Source organism: Lasiosphaeria miniovina, assembly GCF_030549165.1.
Source record: "Lasiosphaeria miniovina strain SMH2392-1A chromosome Unknown B0T26scaffold_3, whole genome shotgun sequence".
Classification (NCBI taxonomy): domain Eukaryota; kingdom Fungi; phylum Ascomycota; class Sordariomycetes; order Sordariales; family Lasiosphaeriaceae; genus Lasiosphaeria; species Lasiosphaeria miniovina.
Genome location: NW_026848222.1, coordinates 4,033,449 through 4,055,855, shown reverse-complemented (window position 1 = coordinate 4,055,855; position 22,407 = coordinate 4,033,449). Strand labels below are relative to the sequence as shown.

General features: G+C 55.9%; 5 protein-coding genes across 5 annotated transcripts; 2 read left to right on the top strand and 3 right to left on the bottom strand.

The window, feature by feature from the left end:
• Window positions 1–969: 969 nt before the first annotated feature.
• Window positions 970–2,291, bottom strand: B0T26DRAFT_739917 (uncharacterized protein; the record flags this gene model as incomplete). The annotated part of the gene is made up of 2 exons (XM_060443782.1): window positions 970–1,642; window positions 1,771–2,291. 2 exons carry the CDS (start codon window positions 2,289–2,291, stop codon window positions 970–972), a joined length of 1,194 nt encoding a protein of 397 aa, XP_060298726.1.
• A 6,337-nt stretch (window positions 2,292–8,628) lies between these two features.
• Window positions 8,629–10,925, bottom strand: B0T26DRAFT_234110 (uncharacterized protein). Its single transcript, XM_060433910.1, has 6 exons — window positions 10,790–10,925; window positions 10,383–10,715; window positions 10,251–10,325; window positions 9,623–10,185; window positions 9,130–9,352; window positions 8,629–9,073 (listed from the first exon to the last, which is right to left on the bottom strand). The coding sequence occupies exons 2-6, from the start codon at window positions 10,566–10,568 to the stop codon at window positions 8,774–8,776; spliced, it is 1,347 nt and encodes a 448-aa protein (XP_060298725.1). The 5' UTR covers window positions 10,569–10,715; window positions 10,790–10,925; the 3' UTR covers window positions 8,629–8,773.
• A 2,654-nt stretch (window positions 10,926–13,579) lies between these two features.
• On the top strand, window positions 13,580–16,035 carry B0T26DRAFT_234306 (uncharacterized protein). The gene is made up of 3 exons (XM_060433912.1): window positions 13,580–13,919; window positions 14,158–14,775; window positions 14,845–16,035. Exons 1-3 carry the CDS (start codon window positions 13,860–13,862, stop codon window positions 15,847–15,849), a joined length of 1,683 nt encoding a protein of 560 aa, XP_060298724.1. The 5' UTR covers window positions 13,580–13,859; the 3' UTR covers window positions 15,850–16,035.
• Window positions 16,036–16,695: 660 nt separating this feature from the next.
• B0T26DRAFT_750151 (ribonuclease H-like domain-containing protein) lies at window positions 16,696–18,567 on the top strand (the record flags this gene model as incomplete). Its single annotated transcript, XM_060445188.1, has 4 exons — window positions 16,696–17,280; window positions 17,340–17,507; window positions 17,572–17,623; window positions 17,690–18,567. The coding sequence occupies 4 exons, from the start codon at window positions 16,696–16,698 to the stop codon at window positions 18,565–18,567; spliced, it is 1,683 nt and encodes a 560-aa protein (XP_060298723.1).
• Window positions 18,568–19,909: 1,342 nt separating this feature from the next.
• On the bottom strand, window positions 19,910–21,911 carry B0T26DRAFT_704044 (39S mitochondrial ribosomal protein L46-domain-containing protein). The gene is made up of 3 exons (XM_060441699.1): window positions 21,553–21,911; window positions 20,671–21,437; window positions 19,910–20,607 (listed from the first exon to the last, which is right to left on the bottom strand). Exons 1-3 carry the CDS (start codon window positions 21,599–21,601, stop codon window positions 20,287–20,289), a joined length of 1,137 nt encoding a protein of 378 aa, XP_060298722.1. The 5' UTR covers window positions 21,602–21,911; the 3' UTR covers window positions 19,910–20,286.
• Window positions 21,912–22,407: the final 496 nt, after the last annotated feature.

The window sequence follows — 22,407 nt, the reverse complement described above, 5'->3', positions numbered from 1 at the left end:
TGTATTACATGTATGTATGGATGCATGTGTACGCGTGGCAAAGGAGGGATCTGGCAGGCGGTATTCTAGGCTTTCACTGCATCTTGTTTTTTTAGCGGGTGGCTTCCAGGGGTTCGGCGTTATGGTCATGCCCTTTTTTCTTCTCTCTCCGCTACCCATGGGCTGGGCCGGCCGGCAATGGGCTCGGTAGGATACCCACGAAACACCAAAATTCATATCCGCAGTGGCAGTGATGTTGACGTTGGGGCCGGTGCTGACTGCGCACGAGCGGATAGAGCTATTTCCCCGAACCCGCTTCAGCTTCTACCAAGTAAGACGAATATCACTCCCATTTCGTGGAACCGTGCCGTGGCCAGGCGGTCAGCCATATATGTACATGCATATTTTATGGCCAAATCGAGGACTCGCTTCGCTTTCCTTCGTGGTCAACCAGGAAATCACAGCACAGAAACAGCATGATCTACACCACTTGTATTCTTACAAGCTACCAATCCAGCCAACAATCCAGCCAACTAGCCACTAGCGTCTGGTAATGCCAGTCCGGAATGTATGTACAGATCGTTGCGTGCCCACCCCCGTAGGGAGGCAGGCCGGCCGATAAATAAGAGCAGATATATATGGTTAAAAGAACCCCAATATCAACCGTAGCCCCTCGAGGTATAATAATGACGATTAAATAGACAAATAAATGCTTCACGCTTCGATCCCAGGCCCGCCGCCGACAAGAGACGCCCTCTCTCGCTCATGCAAAATATATGTGCTCCAAAGCCCGCCATCCCTAAACTCCGCCCAAGTAGGTAACCAATGCCAAAGTATATCGAACCAACGCTTTTGTGTGTGGTTGTGAGTCTGTCCCACAAATGCAAGAACGCACCACCGACGCCCTCCCGTCGCTGCTGCCGCCAAAGTATGGGTATATATGTGAAGAAATGTCTCGCCCGCCCTCCTCGGTCGTCGGCCCCCCAAGCTCTATAGCCGCCTGTTCTCCGCCATGTAGCCCGACCAAGTGCCAATCAGCTCCACTTCCCCGTACGCGGGCGGCAGCACCCGGATCATGCGTCCCGTGGTCCAGTCCACGTACCACCTCTTCCCCTTGGAGATCACGTAGTTGGTTTTGCGCGGGCTCTTGAAGAGCAGCACCGCGTAGCAGAGCCGCGCGTAGAGCTGGTCGTGCGTCTCGGTCCACTTGTGCTGCGGCGCCCACTTGCCCGTGTCGGGGTCGATGTGCTCGTTGGGATATGACGTGGTCGACAGCCGGCCCACGATCGGGTGCTCGGTTCGGTTCGCCAACGCAGCGTAGCCCGACACCCCGTCGTCGTCGCCTATTGGCTCGCCGTCCTCGCCGCCGGCCTCCTCGTCATGGTCCATGTCGTTCGCCGACGAGGCTATGCTCTGCCTCCTCTCGTTTAGCCGCTGGAAGCCGGTGCTGTTGTCTTCCATCTGCGGTCGTTGTCCCCGCAGCCAGCGTATCCTCTGGACGCGAGGTATGCTTTGGTCCCGTGGAAAGTCGCGCTCGTCGATGGGCGCAGCCACGTCAATCGCGGCGAATATGCACTCGAGCCATTTGACGTAATTCCCCAACTCGACACATGATAGGAGGAACTGGTCCGTTTCTACCCTCATGCGAATGACATATCGCCGCCTGCTCAAGTCAGTTCAGCCCGATCAGAAATAGCCAGTGAGCGACATGAGGTGTTTTCCTCTCCATTTAGATTGAATCCATCGCACTCGGGGGGAAGAACAACGGCAGTGAATAAGGTGGAAACGCACTTTCGGTAATCAGCAGCAATACCGGCATCCGCATGCAGCAAGCTATAACTCTTCTCCAGCGTCGATCTCTTGACCCACGGGGGGTTGTCTGGTGATATATCTGGGCCGTCGTCTTTGGACCACCAGCCGCGTTCCTTCTTGACTTGGTAAATATTTAGCGCGGTGCCGTGCAGCACGACGTACACCATTTGCCAGTTTCGGTACTCTGCTCTCTTGATCGTGTCTTCAATCTCCATCTTGCGCATAAAGACGCCCTCCATGTGCAAGTCGCACGAGTACTGCGGCAGCACGTCCACGGGCACGCCCTTGAAGGGGCCCTCTTCCGCGGCGGCGGCTCTCCTCTGGGCTGCGAGGGCTGCGCGCATGGCCGACTCGTAGCTGGGCGGCTCCGTGGGCAGCGATGTCATGACCTTGCGGTAGAACATGTCCTCGTCCATCGACATGCGGCGGGTGCGCCCCTGGCCCGACGGCGGCGCCTCGCCACCGGCATCATACTGGGAGAAGGCATTGCCGGTCTCCATATGGGACATGGGACGGATGCCTTCTCTGTCGTTCTCTCTCTCTCTGCTCGCGCAACTGCGGGCGGGGTTGGGAGTTGTGAGGGTCTCCCTCCCAGCGGACTCCAGCGTAGGTGTGGGTGTGGTTGTTGTTGTCGTCGTCGTCGTCGTCGATATCGACGTTGGTCTGGGACGTTTCGTCTGGTGACTCCCTCCTTGCTAGTCCGTGCCCTTTAGCATGATGTTGTCGCCCGTCCCCCACACCCCCAATGAAGATTGCGCGCGGAGAACGGTTGGGTGGACGCGGCGCGTGGTTAGAGGTTGGGCAATCCGAGTTCCTGGGGCCGTTGGGTTGTCAAAACTCAAAGCTAAACCTGTCAAGCAGCCCCGTCGGGCGCAGTTGAGGCCGACGGTGAGCGGGCTTTTCCTCTCCCCGGGACAGAGCCTCCCTCCGGTGGTCGCTCTCTCGCTTGGCCTAGTCGGTAGGCTCGCTTCTCACACCACTCAGTGTGGGGAGACGCTTGCGTGTGGAGAGGTCGCCAAGCCGGGGAAGCTTAGCACATGGAAATAGTGCCGAGGCGGAAATGGCAACGGTAACGGCAACGGCAACGGTGGGCGGAGGGCCAGTTTAGAGGCGGACGGTGCAGATGGTGGCAGCTGCACGATATGCTTGGGAGTTGCGAGTCGCCTTGGTCGGTACCCAGGGAGGTTTGGTGTGTGTAGACTGCAAGATACAAGCGCCAGCACCAGCACCAGCACCAGCACCAGCACCAGCACCAGCACCAGCACCAGCACCTTGGAATCACGGGCAGCAGGACCCGAGTAGGACGGAGCTGAGATCGGGCCTTGGGTTCTGGGCGTGGGGCGGTCCAGGCGTTGGATCCGCGTCGGTCCTGGTCGTGGTGGAGCGTCGAAGTCGAGTATCCGTACAGAGATCCAACTGAGCCCTCGAAAAAAGAGGCTAAAACGAAACCAAGTGCGACTGCGACGGCTGAGCCATGGAGACTGCGACTGCGTAGCGTGCTGCGGAGGTGGTGTGGGAGGACCAAGCAGGAGCAGGAGCAACGCAATGCATCAGAATCAGAATAGGTTCGGCCTCGACTTAGGTTGTGCTGCCCTGGGTTCTGGTTCCAGTCGCCCGTCTGCAAGGGCGTAAGGGTAGGTAGGGTCCGGGTGGTGTGAATGGAGGTTGCGTTATGCCGTGGGATGGGAACTTGAAGCGACGGGAGTCCAGCGCACCTGCTCTACTTGGTGGTTCTCGCGCGAGATGAGAGGAAGTCATGCCAATAACTACAAGCCCTTGGCGGGCAGTTGAGGGGCTGAAAGCACCCTGGGGACCCCCCGGCCTCCGTCGCCTCCCTCCAGCGCTCTTTCCTCCCAGCATCAATCCGTACTTACTGAACACAGCTAGCGAGAGGCACCACGGGCGTGGGCACCTGCACCTGCACCTCCCCCAGCGGGAACCCTGGACGCCCGCGTCTGCCACTATCTCCCAGAGACACGGCTAATAAGATCGGTCCCAGCATCCAGTCAGAGTCTTGGGTCCCGAGGTCCCCTGCTTTCCTGCCCACCAGGATAGCCTTCCATTGGACATGTCTAAATAGGATCCGCGGATCTGTCGCAATGCCATGCCGGGCAAAGGAGCGCCCCAAGGTACCCGACAGGCAAGGAGTACAGCTTCTGCTTCTTGTCGAAAGCTTGTTTATTTCACTGTGCGCTGCGCGGCCACTGCCCGCTCTACTAGTCGGCCCAGTCCCTCGCCATCCCGTCTAGAATATATTGCCGTGCAATACCAAACTCATCTAGGACCACTTCGGCCCCACTCGTCCAAAGCAGCGAGCGAGCTGGCACCCCTCGCCCTCGCCTCGCCGATGCCCTGTCGGCCGATGGGCGTACACGCGGTCTGCCGCCAATCACGGCGCGCTGCGTCGGCCTCGCCAGCCATTCCGCGCATGCCGGGCTAGGCTGTTCCGGGTAGGTGGTTGAAGGGAACGCCATGGGGATAACTAGCATCTGGCTGCCGGCCTGTGTGAGCAGGGGGGGTGAAAGCCATGTGCGGACGGCGGAACGGCGACTGGTCCAAGAGATTCCGATTGCAGCTTAGGTCAGACGGCCTGGGCGATATTACCTTACTGGCCTGCCTTACCTACCTCCCTAAGGTAGCCGGCCTACTACCGTAATCGACCTAGGGCGTCGCAGGCTAAGGTAGCCGCTCTCGATATTTCCAATTCGCCCCTCTGCAGTCTGCGCTTTTGCTCTAGTTGTGTAACTCGAGCTCAAGGCAAGCTCCGTACGGAGCTGGAGCCGTGCCACGCGAACGGCAAAATAGGCCGTTGACTCACGGTCGCCCTTCGCCCATTCCAGAAGGCGGCAACCTCAGATACAGCACTAGTTATAAAAGCTGGAAGTCGGCATAACAAACCGCTTCAGGCATGCGCCTGGGCTGAACATACCTAACATACCTTGCACACACACTGACATGGAGGACAAGACAATATCTATACTGCAACCCACTACAAAACACTATCCCACCAAATGGAAGCCTTCCAGGTTCTGTTCCGTCCGACTTTCCATGCAATTGATTCCGCACCGGCTGCGCTACGGGCGTCCCGGTTCCGACGTCTTCTCAGCTAAGCTTCGGGAAGGAGACAAAAACTCTGAAGAATAATTCCAATTGCTCCTTCCCCATCTCGGACTCGCGCCGTTCTTTCCAAGCCTAGGGCTGAAGCGTTTGGTGGAGACTTGTGGGCCTGGGCCCTTCATTAACTTCGTTTTCTGCTGTCTCGAGGTTGTCCGTTTGGGAAGGTGGGAGCGGGCAGGACATATGATGTTCGGGTCCTTCCAAGCAGGACCCCTGCTCGCCCTCTCCTCAAGCCCAAAGTGCCTCCCAAACGGGCCCCCTCCCAAACCACAACCACCGACCGGCGTCCATTCAGCAACCGCGTCACTTCTCCTAAGTCGCTGTGCCCAAAATTCCGAACAAATGGGTTATGGTCATGGACTTGCCCCGGCCTGTTACGTATAATGCAGTGGGTTTGCTCATTCCATTACCTATGAGGGTTTAACCGTCTGGCACTGTCATCTCCGGCCGCGCGCCGTGAGCGGTTGACTTGCAAAAGGAGGCAGGCACGCTGACCGACCTTGGCTCTCATCGCTTGGCTTCTTGTCACCCGGCCGGGACCCGAAATAGAGGTCTCATTCGCCCGTTGATCGTCGCCAGGCGGCCAGAGAAGGAAGGCCGAGAAAAAGCTTGTCGGTGGCACTCGACGCGGGGATTACACGTCGTGTTTTTCCCTTTTGTCCCTCAAATACGTCGTCCTTTTTGTACTGCGACAAAACCTTAAATCCTTTGCCCAGTCCGGTCGTTTTTCTTCTCACATACGGAGTACATACCTGATAATCTCCCTGGTCGGGCTTCAAGGAATGTCACCTCGGTGAGGTGTTGTGAGGATCCGCCTCCAAATGGTTCACCGGCGCGTCACCAGCCGCCTTGTGGAGAAAGAAGGAAAGGGAAAACGGCAGGTATTTAACACTGACCTACTCCTTGGGGACGCTCTGTGCGACCTAAAGGCCCACCTGCCAGTGCCAGCCGATTTCCCCCGGGCGACGATGGATCAGGGCCGCTCCTCTTTTACCAAGTGAAGAAGGCAGTTGTGTGACGCTATGGGCGCTCTGGGCTCGTCTTAGGACGCTTTGGTTTTAGTACTCGTTCCCCTTCTCCCTCTCCTCGGAGTCTTCCAGCCCCTTGGCCAGCCTACGCGACTGCATCTCGAAATCGCTTCCGATGAGAGAGGGGCCCCGATGTTTAGTTGGGTATGGTTCCGGCCGATCCAATAGATCGGCATTGTAGCGGGAGTCACGAGCTACAACTGTGCTTTTGGGCTGGAAGGTCCCCGCAAACGCTCCTATGTCACTGCCTGGACTCGCGACGTGACGAGTCTCGCTGTGCTGGCAGACGCAATTCTTGAGGGAAGGCTGGATGAACCCGCATCAAGCGCCTACTCTCATCTTGTTCCTTGTAGTATCCAAGCCCAGAGATATGAACAGCTGCGACAGCGAGACTAGCATCGCTCACTCCGTGCTATCCCGTGCTGTCACGAACTCTCGGACCTGGTACGCAGTGGCTAGTTTACACGCTGGATCTGCACACGCACGTGTATGTTCAGATCAATGACGAAGGAAATCGCAATGTAATGTGAATACAGAGGCTGAATGAGACCGAGATCTTCTCGATCTGCTGCTCCCGGTTTCAGGACACTATCCATGGCCAATCTGCCACGGCACTTCCTTACCTGGCATCGGCTACAGGTGTTGATACCATGACGTTGATTCCAGTCTTGTCTCTTCGTTCTCTACATGTCCACACTAATATCTACCGTCGGCGGGAGAGAGCGGGATGTGTTGACTTCGCTCCACTAGATCAACTGACTGAAACACACATACCACAGCTTACATATGTGCGTGTACGTATTATCTCTATACCCATCTTGGGGATGTGAATATCCTCCCCCTCCCACACATGTGCTCGCCCACATGACCAGCAGTGTATACAGCACCGTAGCTAGCGATGCAGGAACGGGGGGTGGCGCACCCGATGTGGACAAGAAGACCGGTGCGGCACGACGGCTGGGGCAGGCGTGGGATGGGATGGACTGCGCACGCAATAAGTAGTTAGGTAGGGAGGGTAGACGGGCAGGCCGGCAGGTATGTACTGGCCGCTTACATATCCGCACATACCTTGCCTCGCCTGCCTACACATACATAGGTACACATATGTGCGTATCGTCACAGCACGCCGCATGTGTGCCGCGGTGCCGCGGGCTGTCGGTCCCGTGCTCTGGGAAACAAACCCGGAGAGTAATTATGTTTCAACATGGGCGGCAGGGTGTTGGGCATGTGGGTATGGCCGTGGGTGTGGGTTTGGGTTTGGGATTGGGTTTGCAGACACAGCGATTGTATAGTAAATATTATTTGCGGACACTGGGAGTGCTGGCCTGGTAGCAGCAGCCCTGGAACTCAAGCAGGAGCACGGGTATGAGAAAAGAGTGTGTTGCCCAAGTATTATCTACATTGTATGTACATACAACCAACCTTCGGAAGGGTCTCCAAAGGTAAAAACAACCCCCAAAAAAGAAGACCCCCCACCCCCCTTTCCCGGTCTCGTCTTGTCTTGTCACCTACCCGTATGAGAATCTCCATTTACATATCATGCATGCCTACTCGGCATATAGCAGTCCCAGTGCCGATACCGCCGCCGGCAAGGGGCATTGACACAACAACCGTCGTTACCATCACCATCACCATCACCGCCATAATTCAACAACACTATCTCACCACCCCAGTCTACCCAGTGAAGTGAATACACGAAACTGCTCCTCAATATGACCGAACGATCACAGGCAACATAAACCCAGAAGCAGAGAATAAACTCCCGATCCAATATATATATGCTCAGCCGTCCTCCCCATTTCGTCTCCGACGACAACCGTACCCTAGAAGAGACTAAATTTCAAACCCAGATCTGACAGGCATCACTAACCAGCTACTGCGTAGGTACGGTAGGTAAGTACCTAGGTACGACATCCAAGGTATCCAGCCGGCCAGCAGTAGTAGTAGTATATCTTAGAATTTGTTCTATAGAAAATACCCACACAGGAGACGAAGCCTTCGGGACCGGCAGCCAAGCAAGCAAGCAAGCAAATGATGTCGTCTTATCTCTCTCTCTCTTTCTCTGTCTCTCCCAGTTATCTCTCCATCTCGCACGAGCACCATAATAATCACACCAACAAACAAGCCAGAGAGGCCGCGTGGTAGCTAGCAATCTTGTGAGGGGGTAATGGCACTGCCTGCAGACAGGATAAGGGCGACGGGAGACGAGACGGGAGACGGGCGACAGAAAGACAGAAAGACACCCTCCCCGAGCGAGTTGCAACAGGAGCACCAGCTGTGACCCTTGACCCACACGAGCCACGTCTCTCTTGCTTGGTCGAGCATGCCAGTACGACGTCGCCGTGTCGAGTTGGCAAGAAGAGGCAGGTGGTTAACTTCATGCCATTTACCATTACACGTCATATCTAAGTTGGCGCTATCTGTTGACGGACCGCATCCGGCCTCTATGTACTGTACAGTGACCAAGGCTGTTCGATCGTCCCTCTGTTGCGTGGCGGCCGATAAAGTGGCGGGCATGGCAGGCAACTTCGCAGGCCTCGTCATCATCGTTGCCCTGGAATGTACAAACTATCCACTCCCCCCCCCCCCAGCCCCTAGTAATAACGAAAAAAAATATAGCAACTTTTGGTTCGGGGAGGGTATGCAGAATATGCGTTGCTCCGAATCCCTAGCAGCAAACACCCCGTGACACCTCTGCAAGCGCAAAACCAAATAATGCCCGGCTTTTCCCGAACTAAGAAAACCTTCCAGCTGCCAGCAAATGTTTTTCTCTCCTTTCTAACTCCAGCCAAGCGCCAAGACCTCGTGACCCAAGGGCTGTGGCGGCAAGGCTGTTACTAGGCCGCACCTGCCAGAGCACCCCGTCTCCCACCAATACCTCCACCACGGCCCCGACCACCGTGTCCGGGGAAGCCACCCCGACCGGTTCCCTGGCTGCTGGTTCGGCTGCCGTCAAACCCACCACGGCCGCGGCCAGCAACTCCTCCGCGCGTAGCGTTGTAGTTGCTACCGCCGTACGCGTTCGCCTTCGGTCGCCGCTGCTCTACGAGAATGTTCTCGCCGTTCACCGTGTGGGGGTTGGCAGCAACGGCAGCGCTGTACCCAGCCTGGGTCTTAAACTCGACAAAGGCGCAGTTCTGTTATCTAGTTTAGTATGCCATGTCAAGTGGTTAAGTTCTCTGGGGTAACGTACCTTTTGCCGATTAATGTCAAAGTACGCCAGCTCACCAAAGCTAGCAAGCACGGCTCTCAGATCTTCTTCCTGTACCTTCTCAGTAACATACTTGATGTACGCCATTGTGCCCTCCTTCTCCACTGGGGCAGCACCAGGGAGCTGAAGGCGGGCCTGTCGCTTCGTCTCGGCCGTCTGCCACTCGCTGTCTTGGTCCTTGATGGAAGGGCTAGGTGCCGGGGAGCTCTCTGTTACCTGAGGAGCGGGGGCGGCTGGCTGCTGGGCGACAGCGGGAGCTGCTGGGCGCGGCTGGGCAGCCGCACTGGGAGCGGGGGCGGCCTTGGGGGTAGGCACGGCGGGACGGGGAGCGGATCCCGCAGCGGCTGCTGCTCGGAGGGCCCAGGTCATGGGCTTCGGGGGCTCTCTGGGCTTTTCGGGCTCGGCGGGTGTATGAGCCGCAACAAGGGGCGCAGCGGGGACGGCAGCAGCTGGGGTCGGGGCAGGGCCCTTCGGCTCCTCAGGCTTCTTGACATCCTCTTCGGCAATCTCTTCCACGGCCTTCTCAGGCTCTGGGAGTACCTCATCCTTGGCGGCGGAAGCCTCCTGAACCTCGGGAGCGGCTTCGACAGCTGGCACATCGGCGGCTGCTTCCGAGGCTGTCTCGTTTGCGGTTGAGCTGGCCTCTTCAAGCTTCTGGTCAACAGCGTCGGCGTCCAAAGCAGTAGACTCCTTGACTTCGAGGACCTCTTCCGGAGCAGGCGTCTCAGACTTGGCCTCAACCGCGGGCTCAACTACGGCGGGGGCTTCGGTGGCGGGTGCCGACTCCGGGGCCGCCTCCTCAGCCTCCTCCTCGACATCCTCGTTAATGTATCGTAGGATGTCGTTAAGCACAAAATAGCCAGAAGGCTGCTGGGCAAGCACAAAGGTCTGCACAAATTTCTTGGGCTCACCCGCCTTGTTGGAGACCTCACCAATGACTTGGATAACTATGTTCTCGGCGGATCCCTGTGAGTCGACATTCGAGATGCGGACCTTGCAGTCCTGGAAGTCGAGGTTCTTGATGCGCTCCTGGATTGCCTTTGATGGTAGGATAAGTCAGCAGGGTAGGCCAGCAAATGTGATGGGGGGATGTAGCTACTGACCTGTCTGCCGATGGCGACCGAAGTAAGCTCGGCCTCGATGCCGTAGACAAACTGAGATCGCTTGCCGTAAAAGAGCTAGCACAATGTCAATCGTCTGTCAGAATGGCAGCTGGAGCCGCAGCGCAAACTCACGTGAAGCTTCTCTGGAGACTTGCTCAGTGTTGTGTAGTCCTGCTCGACAAAGTACCAACCAACCTCGTCCTTAGGGAGGTTGCTATTGCCGTTGGCGGAATTGGCACTGGAGCCGGTGGAAGCCTCCAATGCCGTGGTCGGGGCTGCATACTGGTCGGGATGATTAATATTACCGTTTGTTGCCATGGTTGCTGAGATGTGTAGTGGCTTGGTCGAAAGGTGATGGCTGCAGGTCGAAACTCAAAACCCGGGCGCGCGCGTGTCCGGGAAATAGCAGGGCCGAAGGGCGGCGAGGCAGACGTGTGTGGTAAGAATTGGATTGAGCGAGTATAACTAAGTGGTCGGGCTGTCAGCGACGTGTCGGGACGCGACGCGGCGACGGAAGAGAGGCTGGAATCAGAGCATACCTATTGAAAGATGTGCGTTGGAAGTATTTGAAGAGAGGTTCGGCCAAGTCTGGGGCGAACCAAGCGAGGCGAGCCGTGCCGGGAAGGGTGCAGATGCACGACGGAGCAGAGAAAAGAAATAGCTAGGCTGCGCGACGTTACGGTCCACCTAAGGTTGGATTGTTTCTCTCGCGTAAACTTGGGCTCCCCGGGATGAGGAGGGAAGAGAAGTAGAGGGATGGGTGGCTTTGGTCAAAGGTTTCGTGACAGATTGCGAGATCGCGAGAAGTGAATATCGAGATTGTTCGCAAGAAAATTGGTTTGGGTGACGCCAAAGATTCCCTCTACGCGGGCCCCACACTGGTCGGGTGCGGTTCATCAAGCGGAACCTCCCATTTGGCCTTGGTGCGCCCGGCTACAAAACCTAGGTGGCCAGTGCTTCTAGAACCCCCTCAGCCAGCGACCAATCCTGTGAGAGGAAGGAATTGCAACTTGACAAAATACCGATTGCCCTTCCGCCACCTTATACACCAACCAGCCTCCGTGTGTAGACTGACAAAGTACAAACATATTGGCCATGACATCCGTATTTGCCAATGTGGGGTTTTGAGACCTTGATTTCAGTTCTCGGTTCGAGATGGGCAATGTTGGAGCACAGACAGAGTCGTTGAGGTCAAGAGCCCCCCCCCGGTGACTTTTTTGGCTCTTGTAATCCGTCGCGGTATCTGGAATCTGCTGTTGTGTGTTTGGGAGGTTTGAGCTTGCCCAGGAAGGCGCCGCTCGCCTCCTACATCTCATGATCAGACGATGGAAGCTATGCGTTCCTTCCCTTTCCGCACCACATCACAACTCCTTCCGTGCCACATCGCATTGCGGCAGGCCCTTTTCATGTCAGGCTCTTGCTGTCACCAAAATCACATGGCAGGCCTACAATGGAAGTAGCGATGGTAGTGCGAAGTGCCTTCAAGGTCGGGGTTCAATTTGATTTGAGGTGTTGCTAGGTCTCACTTGCCCATTACTAGTCGTCACAGCACGTGGGATCGAGACAGGAATGAGCAACTTCAGATCTCGTCTGGAATCCGGGCAATGACCAAATTATTGCCAAAAACAGACATGAACGTATATGCCTTGCCTACGGATAATGTTCCCCGCCTTTCCACCAGAGCTAAGCATCGTTGGATGCGAGGGTCTTCTCAATCTCTCGAGTTGATTCCTTTGATATAACCAACATTCACGTTGTCTTGGATTTTCTTCTTTCTTCCTTTCTTCCTTCACGACTCAGCGTACGACCACACGCACTGCGTTCATAGCTTGAGCCGCCACAAATGTCAGCTCGACGGTCTCGGCCTCGACTATAATGTCTCGGGAAAAGACAGCATGGCTTTTCGAGACATGACGCCCGACGGACCCTCGCACTCCCTAGAAAGAAACGGCCCTACTAGTAATTTACAGCGCAGCCGTCAGCCACTAGCCAGTCGTCCTCACGGTGCTAGTGGTGAGTGGCGGCGCCATTAATCGCCTTCACGAACGATGGTCAATGCGCTCTGCAGCGGCCGAGGGCCGTGGCCCGCATCTTAGGACAACTCGACAATCCAATCCCTGACTGACCTAACCTATGATTGCTGGCGTGGTACTTGGGGAGAATAAGCATTATAGGAACCAAGTTAGCCAAGAAAAGCCTATGCTGGGCATCCCAAGCGGGGATAGGCCTTAACACTAGGATTCTATATTTGGGGCTCAAAGATCTTCTGCCTCTTTGAGAAACCTTTCAGGCCAATTCGTACGGTAATACTTTCGTGAGCCTTTTGCAACTTAAGAGAGTCTCGAGCTAACAACATCCAGAGATTAAACTGTACAGAGGACCGAGTATATGTGTACAGGGCACTTGGAATATTTATTGCCCTCCCCCGCGACAATTCCAGACTTCCAGATTGTGTCTGCCCGCCGCGTTGAAGAAAGGTTCTGGCAACTGCACTAAATAACCAGGTTGTTGCCTTACCTTATCCTTGGCGCTCGCAACAGGGCTCTGCGCACAAACAGTCTCCAGTCTCCAGTCACACCACTACCTGCCCTGCCCTGCCCTGCCGCAGTCTGTCGATCACGGTGCCTGAAAATGTCCAAGCTCGAAGCTCACGGACTCGGCCCCTTCGGTTTGGGGTTCTCAGCACCTCGCCATGGACTTGTCAAATTCTCTTCCGTATCGGCCAGCAAACAAGTCTTGAATAAATGAGACTTGGCTTGTCGGAGGGGCATGCTGGTCCCCGAGGCGACTCGAGAGCAGTGGGGACAGACGTATTTACAAGGCCGCCAGCCCTTCTTGCTTCCGATCTCGAGTACCCGGTACACACGGTTAGGTGCAAAGGACGGCATTGCGGATAAGGCGGGTGAGCGCCCGAGATGCAACGGGCGCCCAGGTCTGGTTTCTTGCTCGAAGAAGACAAGGGGTGGAAAAGGGGGGGTTTGGCACAGCTGCACTTTGCAGACCGAGACTTGCTACTCCGTAAATGCCAATTCTTTTCCCGTGATTTGAGGAGCGGCCCCGCACCCCCGGCGATCCTCTTCTAGTTAATTGCCATTCCACCGGGACAGCGCCAGGGCCTTGTTCTTCTTGTTGGACCTTGTCGGAGTTTGGGCGTGCTCGGCCCTACCTTGCCTGGCTTGACCTTTACCTGACCCGGGTACGAGTCTGTCTCTCTTGACATTTCAGCCACCACTGGGTCCTTCGAGCCCATTTAAATACTTACTCTGCTGCCCCCATCCCCCACTCTGCCTGCCTGCCTTACCTTATTTACACCACATATACCACGCCTTGGAGGCCGGGATTGCTTGATTGTCGCTGTGGGGTGCATATCTGTATGATGCCAGCGTCGCGGCGGCGAATGTGACCTGCTCGGGTGCGCCGGAATGGGTTGGCTTTCATTTGCAGCCCTCTTGACGATCTGGTTTCCCTTCTCGACCGACAACCATCTCACCCCTCGCCGCTGTCCAAAGGACCAAAACACGTAACCCACGCCAAACCGGACTGAGAACATCTGGGTCGGGACTTGTACCCGCTTCTGGCTCACCTCGCCTGGGCCACGCCCAACCAGCCATGGTCTATTGCGGAAAGGCGTCCCTAGGTTGTCAGAGCTGTCGAACAAGAAGAATCAAGGTATGCCCCTGAGCTTAAGTCTAGCTCTGGACTTAGCCCCGCCCCGCCCCGTACTTAATGTACGCTTCCACAACCATGGAAAGCTCGATGGTTGGCTCGGGCGACTTCGAGACTCTGAACACCTAAGCCTTGGGCCGGCCGGCGTGCTACCTAGTCCCACAAACTCGGCACCGTCCGCTTCGGCCAAAGAGAGAAGGACGTTCGTTCCCTGTGCTGACTGACGCCGCCTACCATGTAGTGCGACAAAGTCCGCCCACACTGCACGCAATGCGTTCGAGTCGGCAAGCAATGCCCCGGATACCGAGATCAACTCTCGTTGATGTTCCGGGATGAGAGCACCAAAGTCATCCAAAAAGCCCATGCTCAGTGGGGCGTGGCCGAGTCCCCAGAGACGGGGGAATCATCTGACTTGTCTCCAGCGTCGGCCTCTTCGAGCGCCTCCTCAAATGGCAGCCGGGCTTGGACGCTTGACCGAGCGAGGCACGAGTCTCTCCCACCGCCAGATGGTCACATCGTCTTCCTAGCAAATATGCACAGGGAAATCGATGCTACCAAGATTGACAAGGCTGTCCAGTTCTACATAGAACGCTATGTTATCGGGCTTCCTGACGAGCCCAAAGTCGGCCAGGAGCTGCAGGGAAAGAAATGGGCGCACACCCCAGAAGTACGAGACATAATGGCAGCTGTTGGGCTTGCCAGCATGTCTAACCTCACCGGCAACAAGGAGTTGTACATACTAGCCAGGGAACAGTACGGGCTGGCGCTTCGGCACATGGCACTTTCGATACGAAATTCCAGGGGTGCGCTCGACTTGGAGGTTGCCATGCGCATGGTTGTCATGCTGGCCCTGTTTGAGGTGAGAGATTACGCTGTCCTTTACGGCTCGCAAAGACCGAAGCTGACTGCTCTGTCATTGTGCTTTCAGATGATACGAGGGCGTGCGCAGCCTGTCACTGCTACTGCCCGAACCCATCTTATGGGCGGCGCGGCATTGCTGAAGAGTGTTCTTCCCTTCATCAAGTCGCCGGCCGACGGGGTACGCGGCCTCTTGCAGATGTGCTTCTCAATGTTGGCATCGGTGCAAGGCTCCTTGCAACAGCTCTCGACGGAACCAAACGTGCTGATTCCCACACAAGCCAGTCTCTCTACGACCGAGGGCCTGTTGCCGAGCACCTTCTTTGACTGGATTTCGGCTGGCGGAAGCTTGAACTCGACCCCGGATAGGCCAGCAGCTGAACTAATCAACATGGTCACGCGATTCGTTCAGCTGTCTATCTCGGTACGCAGCCGTAGCTTTGGCGACGGGCAACCCAAGACGACCAAGATGATTACAGAGCTCTTGGATCTTGACGGCCAGCTCGAGGCTTGGGAACACGGCCAAGAGGGCGTGTGGGGTTTTGCCGAAAAGAAGGCCGATGCCGGCTTCTTCCCGCCTGAAGCGGTTCTCGATGGCTGCTACCACGTCTACAAAGACATGTGGGCGGCACGTGTTTGGAACCACTACCGCTGGGCTCGTATCATGTCGAGCCAAATGCTGCTCGAGAGCGTGGGGCGCTTCCCTAAGAGCAGCCTCCTGCTTGTCTCGGCCGCGCAACAGCAGCTCTCGCTAGACGCCATTGCACGTGTGGCTAGGGACTCTTTAGTATCCACCCCGACCCATTACCGCCACCCGGGCCTAGAGCGCGCCCACTGTGAATACTTTGACCAGACCAAAGGCGGGGCTGGGATAGGTGCGGCAGGCATTCCTACCCTGCTGTTCCAGATAAAAGTCGCTGGCGCGGCACCCGGGGTCACCCACCGCCATCGCGCCTGGGCGTTGGCTATGCTCGAGACCATCTGGGCGAACTCGGGCATGTTTCAAGCCAAAGCTCTCGCCGAGATGCTTTATAAGGTCACCGACGAACATCTGGTGAAGGAAGAGCCGGAATGACGTGTCTGTCGCCTCAACGAGGCCAGTCGGAGGATTTTGTCTTTGCCCGTGTTTTTTTTATCTAATGTGCAGAATGGCCGGCTGGCGTATTTATACCCCTTGTACGATACAATATGTGGCTTTGGCTTTGGTGTAATGGGTCAGGAGGGGCTTTTCCTCTTTTTGTATTTTATTTTGAGCTATTCCATCGAATTGTTCTTGGGACGGAATGGGGCGATATGACACCCCATAGGGAAATGGCGACTTGACCCCTAAACCTGCCATGAAGTCCTTACCAGTATTTTATTCTATTCAGTATCCGTGCTCCATGGGAAACAGGCCGTCACTTTCACCATCTGCAGGAATCACTGGCATCGGCAGGTCAGCACCGAATGCCGTCACGATGGGAAAATGACGTTTTTAAAGCGAATTCGAGCTTCTTAAGGTACCTATGCTGTCGCATATTGTTTATTGGATTCCCTCTTCCTCGCTTGATCCTCACGAGGTGTTTGCCAGCACATCATTCCTATTCAGTACACCATCAGCGGCTCTTTACCAGTCATGTTCGAAATCAAGTTTGCCATCTCAACTCGGTCGTTTCTATCCTGTCATCTCATCGCTGGCTCAAAGCATCCCCACATTCTAGCAATACGGCAAGAATGCCAATTAATTGCTAGTTTCTTCGTTTCGGTGTTTTCCCCGCAAACCCCTGGTCAACCATCAAACACCAAACCTGAGAATCCACTGATCCTACCATTGCCGGCGAGTATAAACCTCTACAAGACAACACTTTCCGTATCGCGAAGGACCCTGGCGCTGAACTTCAACAGAAGCGCTGTCTTGATACTTTGCCGTGCCCCCCTGGCCATGAACGTGAACCGCCTTAACTTCTGGCAGGTCTTGCCTACGGCCCTGGAGGCCATCGCCGACGCCGAATACGTTGCGTTCGACCTCGAGATGACAGGCATCTTCACTAGACGGGACCATAGGGTGGCTGACCCGACGCTCGAAGACGTCTACCGACAGGCCAGAGAAGTCGCCAAGACGTACCAGATTCTTCAGTTCGGCCTCACCTGTTTCCACTACGACGGCCAACTCCAAGGATACCGAGCGCGGACCTTCAACTGCGACCTCTCTCCCATGTTCGTGGGGAGCACGCCGGCCGACAAGGTGCTCGCCAAGACGACGGACCGCACCGTCTCCTTCTCGTACAGCTCCATGCTGTTCCTGCAGTCCCACGGCTTCTCCTTCGAGAGGGCCTTTGCTGGCGGTATCCCCTACCTGAGCCGAACCGAAGCCCGCGACGCCAGCGGGGTCTACCTCAAGAATAATCCGCGAGACGTGCAGGCTAACATGGTGTTCGACGTTGAGGGTGCTGACATGGAGACTCGTAGGTTCTACGCTGCCACTCGGACTAAGATATCGGCGTGGCTAACCCAAGAATCCGACTCGGTATGTTCACGGTGTGAAGGCTTATTTGTGCTTCGAGCTAACTCCTCCGGTCGATACAGCTTCAATTTGTCAACATCTCGAATCCGTACGGAGGGAGAATGACTAGCCTCCAGATCAAGCTCATCTACCAGCTTGTCGAGACCGAGTTCAGGATGTGCCGTGCCTTCACCAGAAACAACAACGAGCTCATGCAGGTCATCGAGCTTGAGGTTGAGAGTGACCAGAGGGTTTGTCATCGTTGTTTCTCTGGGAAGTATGTCCCCGATCATCACCTACTAACATGGGCATCAGTACTGGAAACAAAGACTCGACAGACGGCAAGAGGCACTGGCCCGACAAACCGGTGAGCAACGACAGAACAATACCGCGCCGCCGTCCGGTCCGAAGAAAGCTAACCCCCTCAAACTAGCATTCCGATATATTGTCGAGGCCCTCACCGGGGGCGAGTTTGCGAATGAGATAGACGCCGTGCTCAGCCTAGGCTGGCCTGTGGGCGCGAACGGGGGTCTGCCGGGCGTCAGAGAAAGACTCCGGGCGCTCGAGGCGAGACTGAAGCGGCGGCCGCCGGTACTAGTCGGCCACAACCAGCTCTACGACCTCTGCTTTCTGTACCAGGCCTTCGTCGGGCCCCTGCCCGCCAACGCTGCCGATTTCAAGACGGAGATCCACCGGCTCTTTCCCCGCATTGTCGACACCAAGCACCTAGCGTCCTCGTGGCCCCCCGGGGCAGCCAAGCAGCCGGTGGCGGGCATGGTGGCCGACAAGAACCTGGGCGAGCTGTACGGCGAGGTCGCCCGCCAGGCTCTCCCGTCGTTCTGGTCCGACCACGGCTTCGGCTACGTGGCGGGCCCGGGCTCTGCCCGCGCCCACGAGGCCGGCTTCGACAGCTTCATGACTGCCGTCGTCTTCACCAAGCTGTCCCTCGCCAAGCTGCGCGACGAGCCGCAGGCCAGGGTGTTACCGCTGAGCATAAGCGGCGGCGGCGGCGGCGTCCACAACATCATGATGGCGAGACCAAGCCAAGATCCAACAGCGACAGCACGTTCGCTGTCGCTGTTTTCAGAACTCAACCCGTTTGCGGCCAAGCCTGGTCGTCCCCCCATGAGCACTGGATGCGCAGCAGCAGTCTCAGAAGGGGGCTGGGAAAAGCTAGACGGCACGGCGGCGGCGGACGTGCGCCGCTTATGCTGCCGTGGCCGCATCCCAGAGTGGGAGACGCCGTTTTGGGCACGGTACGGGAACAAGCTCCACTGGCGCAGCGGCGAGTCCTGGACCTTGCCTAGGTAGCTATCTAAGCAGCGCATAGGGTGTCTAGGGAGGTAGCAGCCGGCTAGGCGACCGCGGGACTGCTTTTTATGTTTGTGTTTTATGTCTGTGGCAGTTCATATTCTCTGTTTAGTTGACGTGAGCGAGTTGTTTGTGTTTTATGTCTGTGGCAGTTCATATTCTCTGTTTAGTTGACGTGAGCGAGTTGTTTGTGTTCTTATTACTCTTAGTCTAGGAAAGAAGATGGACTGGAGGAGCGAAGATTGGAGTAGATGATAGATACCTACCTACCTAACCCTAGTCAAGCGATGAAAACATGAAAGAAGGACAGCCACTACTAGCTAGCCCGTAGCGAATATTACCTGGGTATCTACGGATGCTTGCCAGCGTGTTTATTCACAACTACTCAGGATTGCAGACGAAACCAGCAACTCGGGCCGTTTTCTCTAGATAGTTTGTCTGGCCCATCAAAGTTTTCTATCATACCTAAACCCCAAAACTCGAATAACTGCCTAGAGTGAGCAAGCTAAGATGCTTATTCACTGTCTAGGATATACACTAACGTACCTACCTACCGACGGTACCCCGTATCTGGCACGAAACGAACAATAACAGCTTAAGCACAAGCTAAGTAAAAAGAAGGACGGAGTGTGTAACGAACAACAGCAGGTACACAGAGAGCCAGAGAAGGCGGATATAGAAACATACCTTGCCTTATAAGATGAAGGCAAGGCATAGACAGACGAATTCGACAGAGTCGATCGAGATAGAAATTGAACGTTATACTACCCACTAACCTGACCTCGGGCTGTTAGCTCTCTCTCTCTCTCTCTCTAATAGGTTGCTCGGGGATTTATTATATCATATTAATATTCATATCTATCTACCCTCCCCCCATTACAAGCACACACCACAGACCATTTCTCAGAGGGAGAGGCCGTTCGTTGTTATACTAGAGTAAACTAAATCAAACCAAACCAAACCAAACAGTGCTGAGTCTGTCTTCGAGGAAAGCAGAAAAAGAAACCCCTTCCCTAACCCCTTCCCTTAAATAGAAAACTGACTTCAAACATTTTCTTTTTTTGGAAACCTTTATATTCTAATGTAGTTTTCTAACTTATACGTGATATGTTCCAACGGTTTTTTTCCTGCCAGACCCCTCCCCCCTCCGAAGAAAAAAAATCTCACCCTGCAGAACAAGTGGAAGGCTAAAAGGAAAAAGTAGAAAGAAAAAAAGAAGAAAAAGGTAGAAACCGAGAAGACAAGAAAAAAGCAAAGTTGAGCAGCGTTGACAAAGGGGGCGACAAGCTAGCAACTCACACTATACATCCCCAAACAGAGCACGTTGGACGCCGAAGTAAGGTAAGGTAAGTACTGTAATAGATAGTAGACATACATATCTAGCCCCCTCCTCTATTCTCCTCTTCTATATAGATTACAACAGGGCCCACACTCACACAAGATCAGCCACGAGAGCATGAGATAAGCCTCCCCTGTTCTCTAGTTCTTGCCCCCCTGCCCCGGCCAGGCTTTTCGGTAGATCCCTAGGTAGTCTAGGTAGGTGATAGGTACCTCGACCGCCTCGAGCTAGCTAGCTAGCCAGCCACCACCCGCTCACTCGCCACAGCCGCCCACACATACACAGACACACGAGCCCTGCTTCCTCTTATTTTTTGTCCTTGTCGAAAACAAGATATATATACATGCCCCCCCAGTTCCAGTTCCAGTTCTCGTCTGTCTTCACCTAGCGTCAAACATGTTCTCGACGCTCCTGTAGTAGTCGGGGAAGACAACGTCCTTGAGCTCGTCGCTCGTCAGCCACTGGAAATCGGTCAGGCCGTGCAGGTTTCCCGCCAGGTTGGCCTGGCCGGCCATGATCCTGCCCTTGAGGAAGAAGACCTTCTCGGTGCGGTTCTGCTGCTGCATCTGGCGCGACAGCGGCAGGTCCTCGTCCTTATGTGTTATCCGCGGGGCGCGCACGTAGTGGGCCACAGGCACGCGGCCCACGATCCACGTGTTCATGTTGACGCCGGCCGACTCGGCAAGCGCGCGCGCTGCCGTCTGTTCGTAAAGAGGTCCGTGTTAGCAGGCAATAACTTGAAAGACTGTCGGGGGTAGGCATACCTCGTGTAGCGCCTCGTGCGTGAGCACGTCGGCGGTGGGGAAGACCCAGACGGTCGACTGCTTGCCGTCGAGCAGTCTGGGGGGCAGCTGGCGCTTGACGACTAGGTACAGGGTGCGGTCGAGGGCGCGGTCGAGGCGGCGCACGTCGTGCTCCTCGTCGGCCTCGGTGCGGCGCGGCATGGGGCGCTCGACGGGCACGAGCTCGTCGACGGGGATGACCTCGCCGTCCTCGCTGATGCGGGACTGGGCGTCGTGCAGTAGGCGGTCGTACATCTCCTCGGGCGAGCTCGTGCGGCTGCCCACTAGTAGCTCGTCGTTCCACGCCGTGCGCCCGCGCGGGTTGTAGCGGCCAATGTCCTTGGCGGCCACGCCGTGGCGCTCCTTGAGCTTGATGCGCCAGTCCAGCTGCGCCGCCGTGTCCGTCTTGAAGTACAGCTTGGGCCGGAACTTGGGCGTCAGCCGCTCGTTTAGGCGCTTCTGGTAGAGGAAGAAGGAGGACTCGAACGGCGTCAGCTCCCGCGTTAGCAGCGGCGGCCGCGTCAGGATCACACCCGCCCTGATCCTGTAGCGCGTCGTAGCCGCGGCGGCGTCTGTGGGCGTGGATTCTAGGGGGGAGGACGACGGCGACGAAGGTAGAGTCGTCTCAGGGGAAGAGGCCGATGTCGCGCCCTGGACATAAAAGCGGCGGGCGGCGCTCAATGGCGAGGAAGAGGCGGAAAGATATGGCGGTTGGCTTGCCCTGCATTGCGAGCATACCCTGGGCGAGTCTATAGCAAAACAGCAAAAAAGCGGGTGAAATCGTCAGCCAAACACGGTCCGTCTCGTCAATGAAGTAAGGCTCCATCTGAACTGAAATCAGTCGCCGGGCGGGCAATTTCTTACTCCTCAGCAGCGCCGATACGGCACTTCCTCCCCTGCTTGACGCCGACATGATTGGGCAAAGGTGGCGGGACGTTGGTCTTTATTCTGGGCCGAGAGCTCTGGAGAGTGGCCGTTTCGGTCCTGGGGAATTCCTTTTCCAAAGACGGGGTCCGACGGCGACGGCGAGACTGTAAAACTGGACCGTGAGCTTTTTCGAGCTACAGGGCTCCACCCTTTCCATCCTCAGGCCCCTGCCCATTTTTAGGTTCAAAGTTTCCGTAGTCCACCCACACAACCAGCCACATCAAACCCATCTGCTTCTACACGTGAAATCTCACGTGCCCCAGCTCCAACCCAACTCCACACCTACTTTTCCAGGCACAGTGGAGCGTGTTGGGGACTTGGGCAACCGGCAGCCAGGACCGTAAGGGGGGTATTAATACGCCTCGCGCAGCCGCCGTTCTTCCTCCTCTTCTCTTTTTTTTTTTTTCACTATGGCATGAATCCTTATCACCAGGTCCTGTTCCACCTCCCGAACGACCCGGTCATTAATCGACTGCCTAGAGAAAATTTCCCCAAAGCAGTCTTATTTTCGCTAGCGGCACCTGCGCACCTTTTTACTGAAAGGCTTGCTCCTCCTACCGGGTTGCTGTTAGATAGTTTCTGCTTACAGTCTCGCTGTATTCGCACCACGGCTGTCCGTCCCACTTTTCTAGTTAGCTGGTCGATTTTGCCGTCGTCCGGACATCGTCGATTCTCTCTCTGCGAGCCTCGCTGGTTTCCATTTAAGTGAAACCGAAAAAGAACTCGAACTGAGCAAACCAATTTTGCCCGTTTTGATTTTTTTTGTGCCTGCCTCTCCTGCCAATCCTCTAC

What these genes read in the sequence shown, in the direction of transcription:
- B0T26DRAFT_704044 (XM_060441699.1), bottom strand. Translation starts at nt 21,601, where the DNA reads ATGTCGGCGTCAAGCAGGGGAGGAAGTGCCGTATCGGCGCTGCTGAGG. An exon ending in CGTATCGGCGCTGCTGAGGA is followed by an intron (nt 21,438 to 21,552) that starts GTAAGAAATTGC and finishes GTTTTGCTATAG; the next exon opens with ACTCGCCCAGGGTATGCTCG. An exon ending in CGCACGAGGCGCTACACGAG is followed by an intron (nt 20,608 to 20,670) that starts GTATGCCTACCC and finishes CTTTACGAACAG; the next exon opens with ACGGCAGCGCGCGCGCTTGC.
- B0T26DRAFT_234110 (XM_060433910.1), bottom strand. Translation starts at nt 10,568, where the DNA reads ATGGCAACAAACGGTAATATTAATCATCCCGACCAGTATGCAGCCCCG. An exon ending in AGTCTCCAGAGAAGCTTCAC is followed by an intron (nt 10,326 to 10,382) that starts GTGAGTTTGCGC and finishes ACATTGTGCTAG; the next exon opens with CTCTTTTACGGCAAGCGATC. An exon ending in GATGTCAAGAAGCCTGAGGA is followed by an intron (nt 9,353 to 9,622) that starts GCCGAAGGGCCC and finishes GGTAACAGAGAG; the next exon opens with CTCCCCGGCACCTAGCCCTT.
- B0T26DRAFT_234306 (XM_060433912.1), top strand. Translation starts at nt 13,860, where the DNA reads ATGGTCTATTGCGGAAAGGCGTCCCTAGGTTGTCAGAGCTGTCGAACA. An exon ending in GTCGAACAAGAAGAATCAAG is followed by an intron (nt 13,920 to 14,157) that starts GTATGCCCCTGA and finishes CCTACCATGTAG; the next exon opens with TGCGACAAAGTCCGCCCACA. An exon ending in TCATGCTGGCCCTGTTTGAG is followed by an intron (nt 14,776 to 14,844) that starts GTGAGAGATTAC and finishes TTGTGCTTTCAG; the next exon opens with ATGATACGAGGGCGTGCGCA.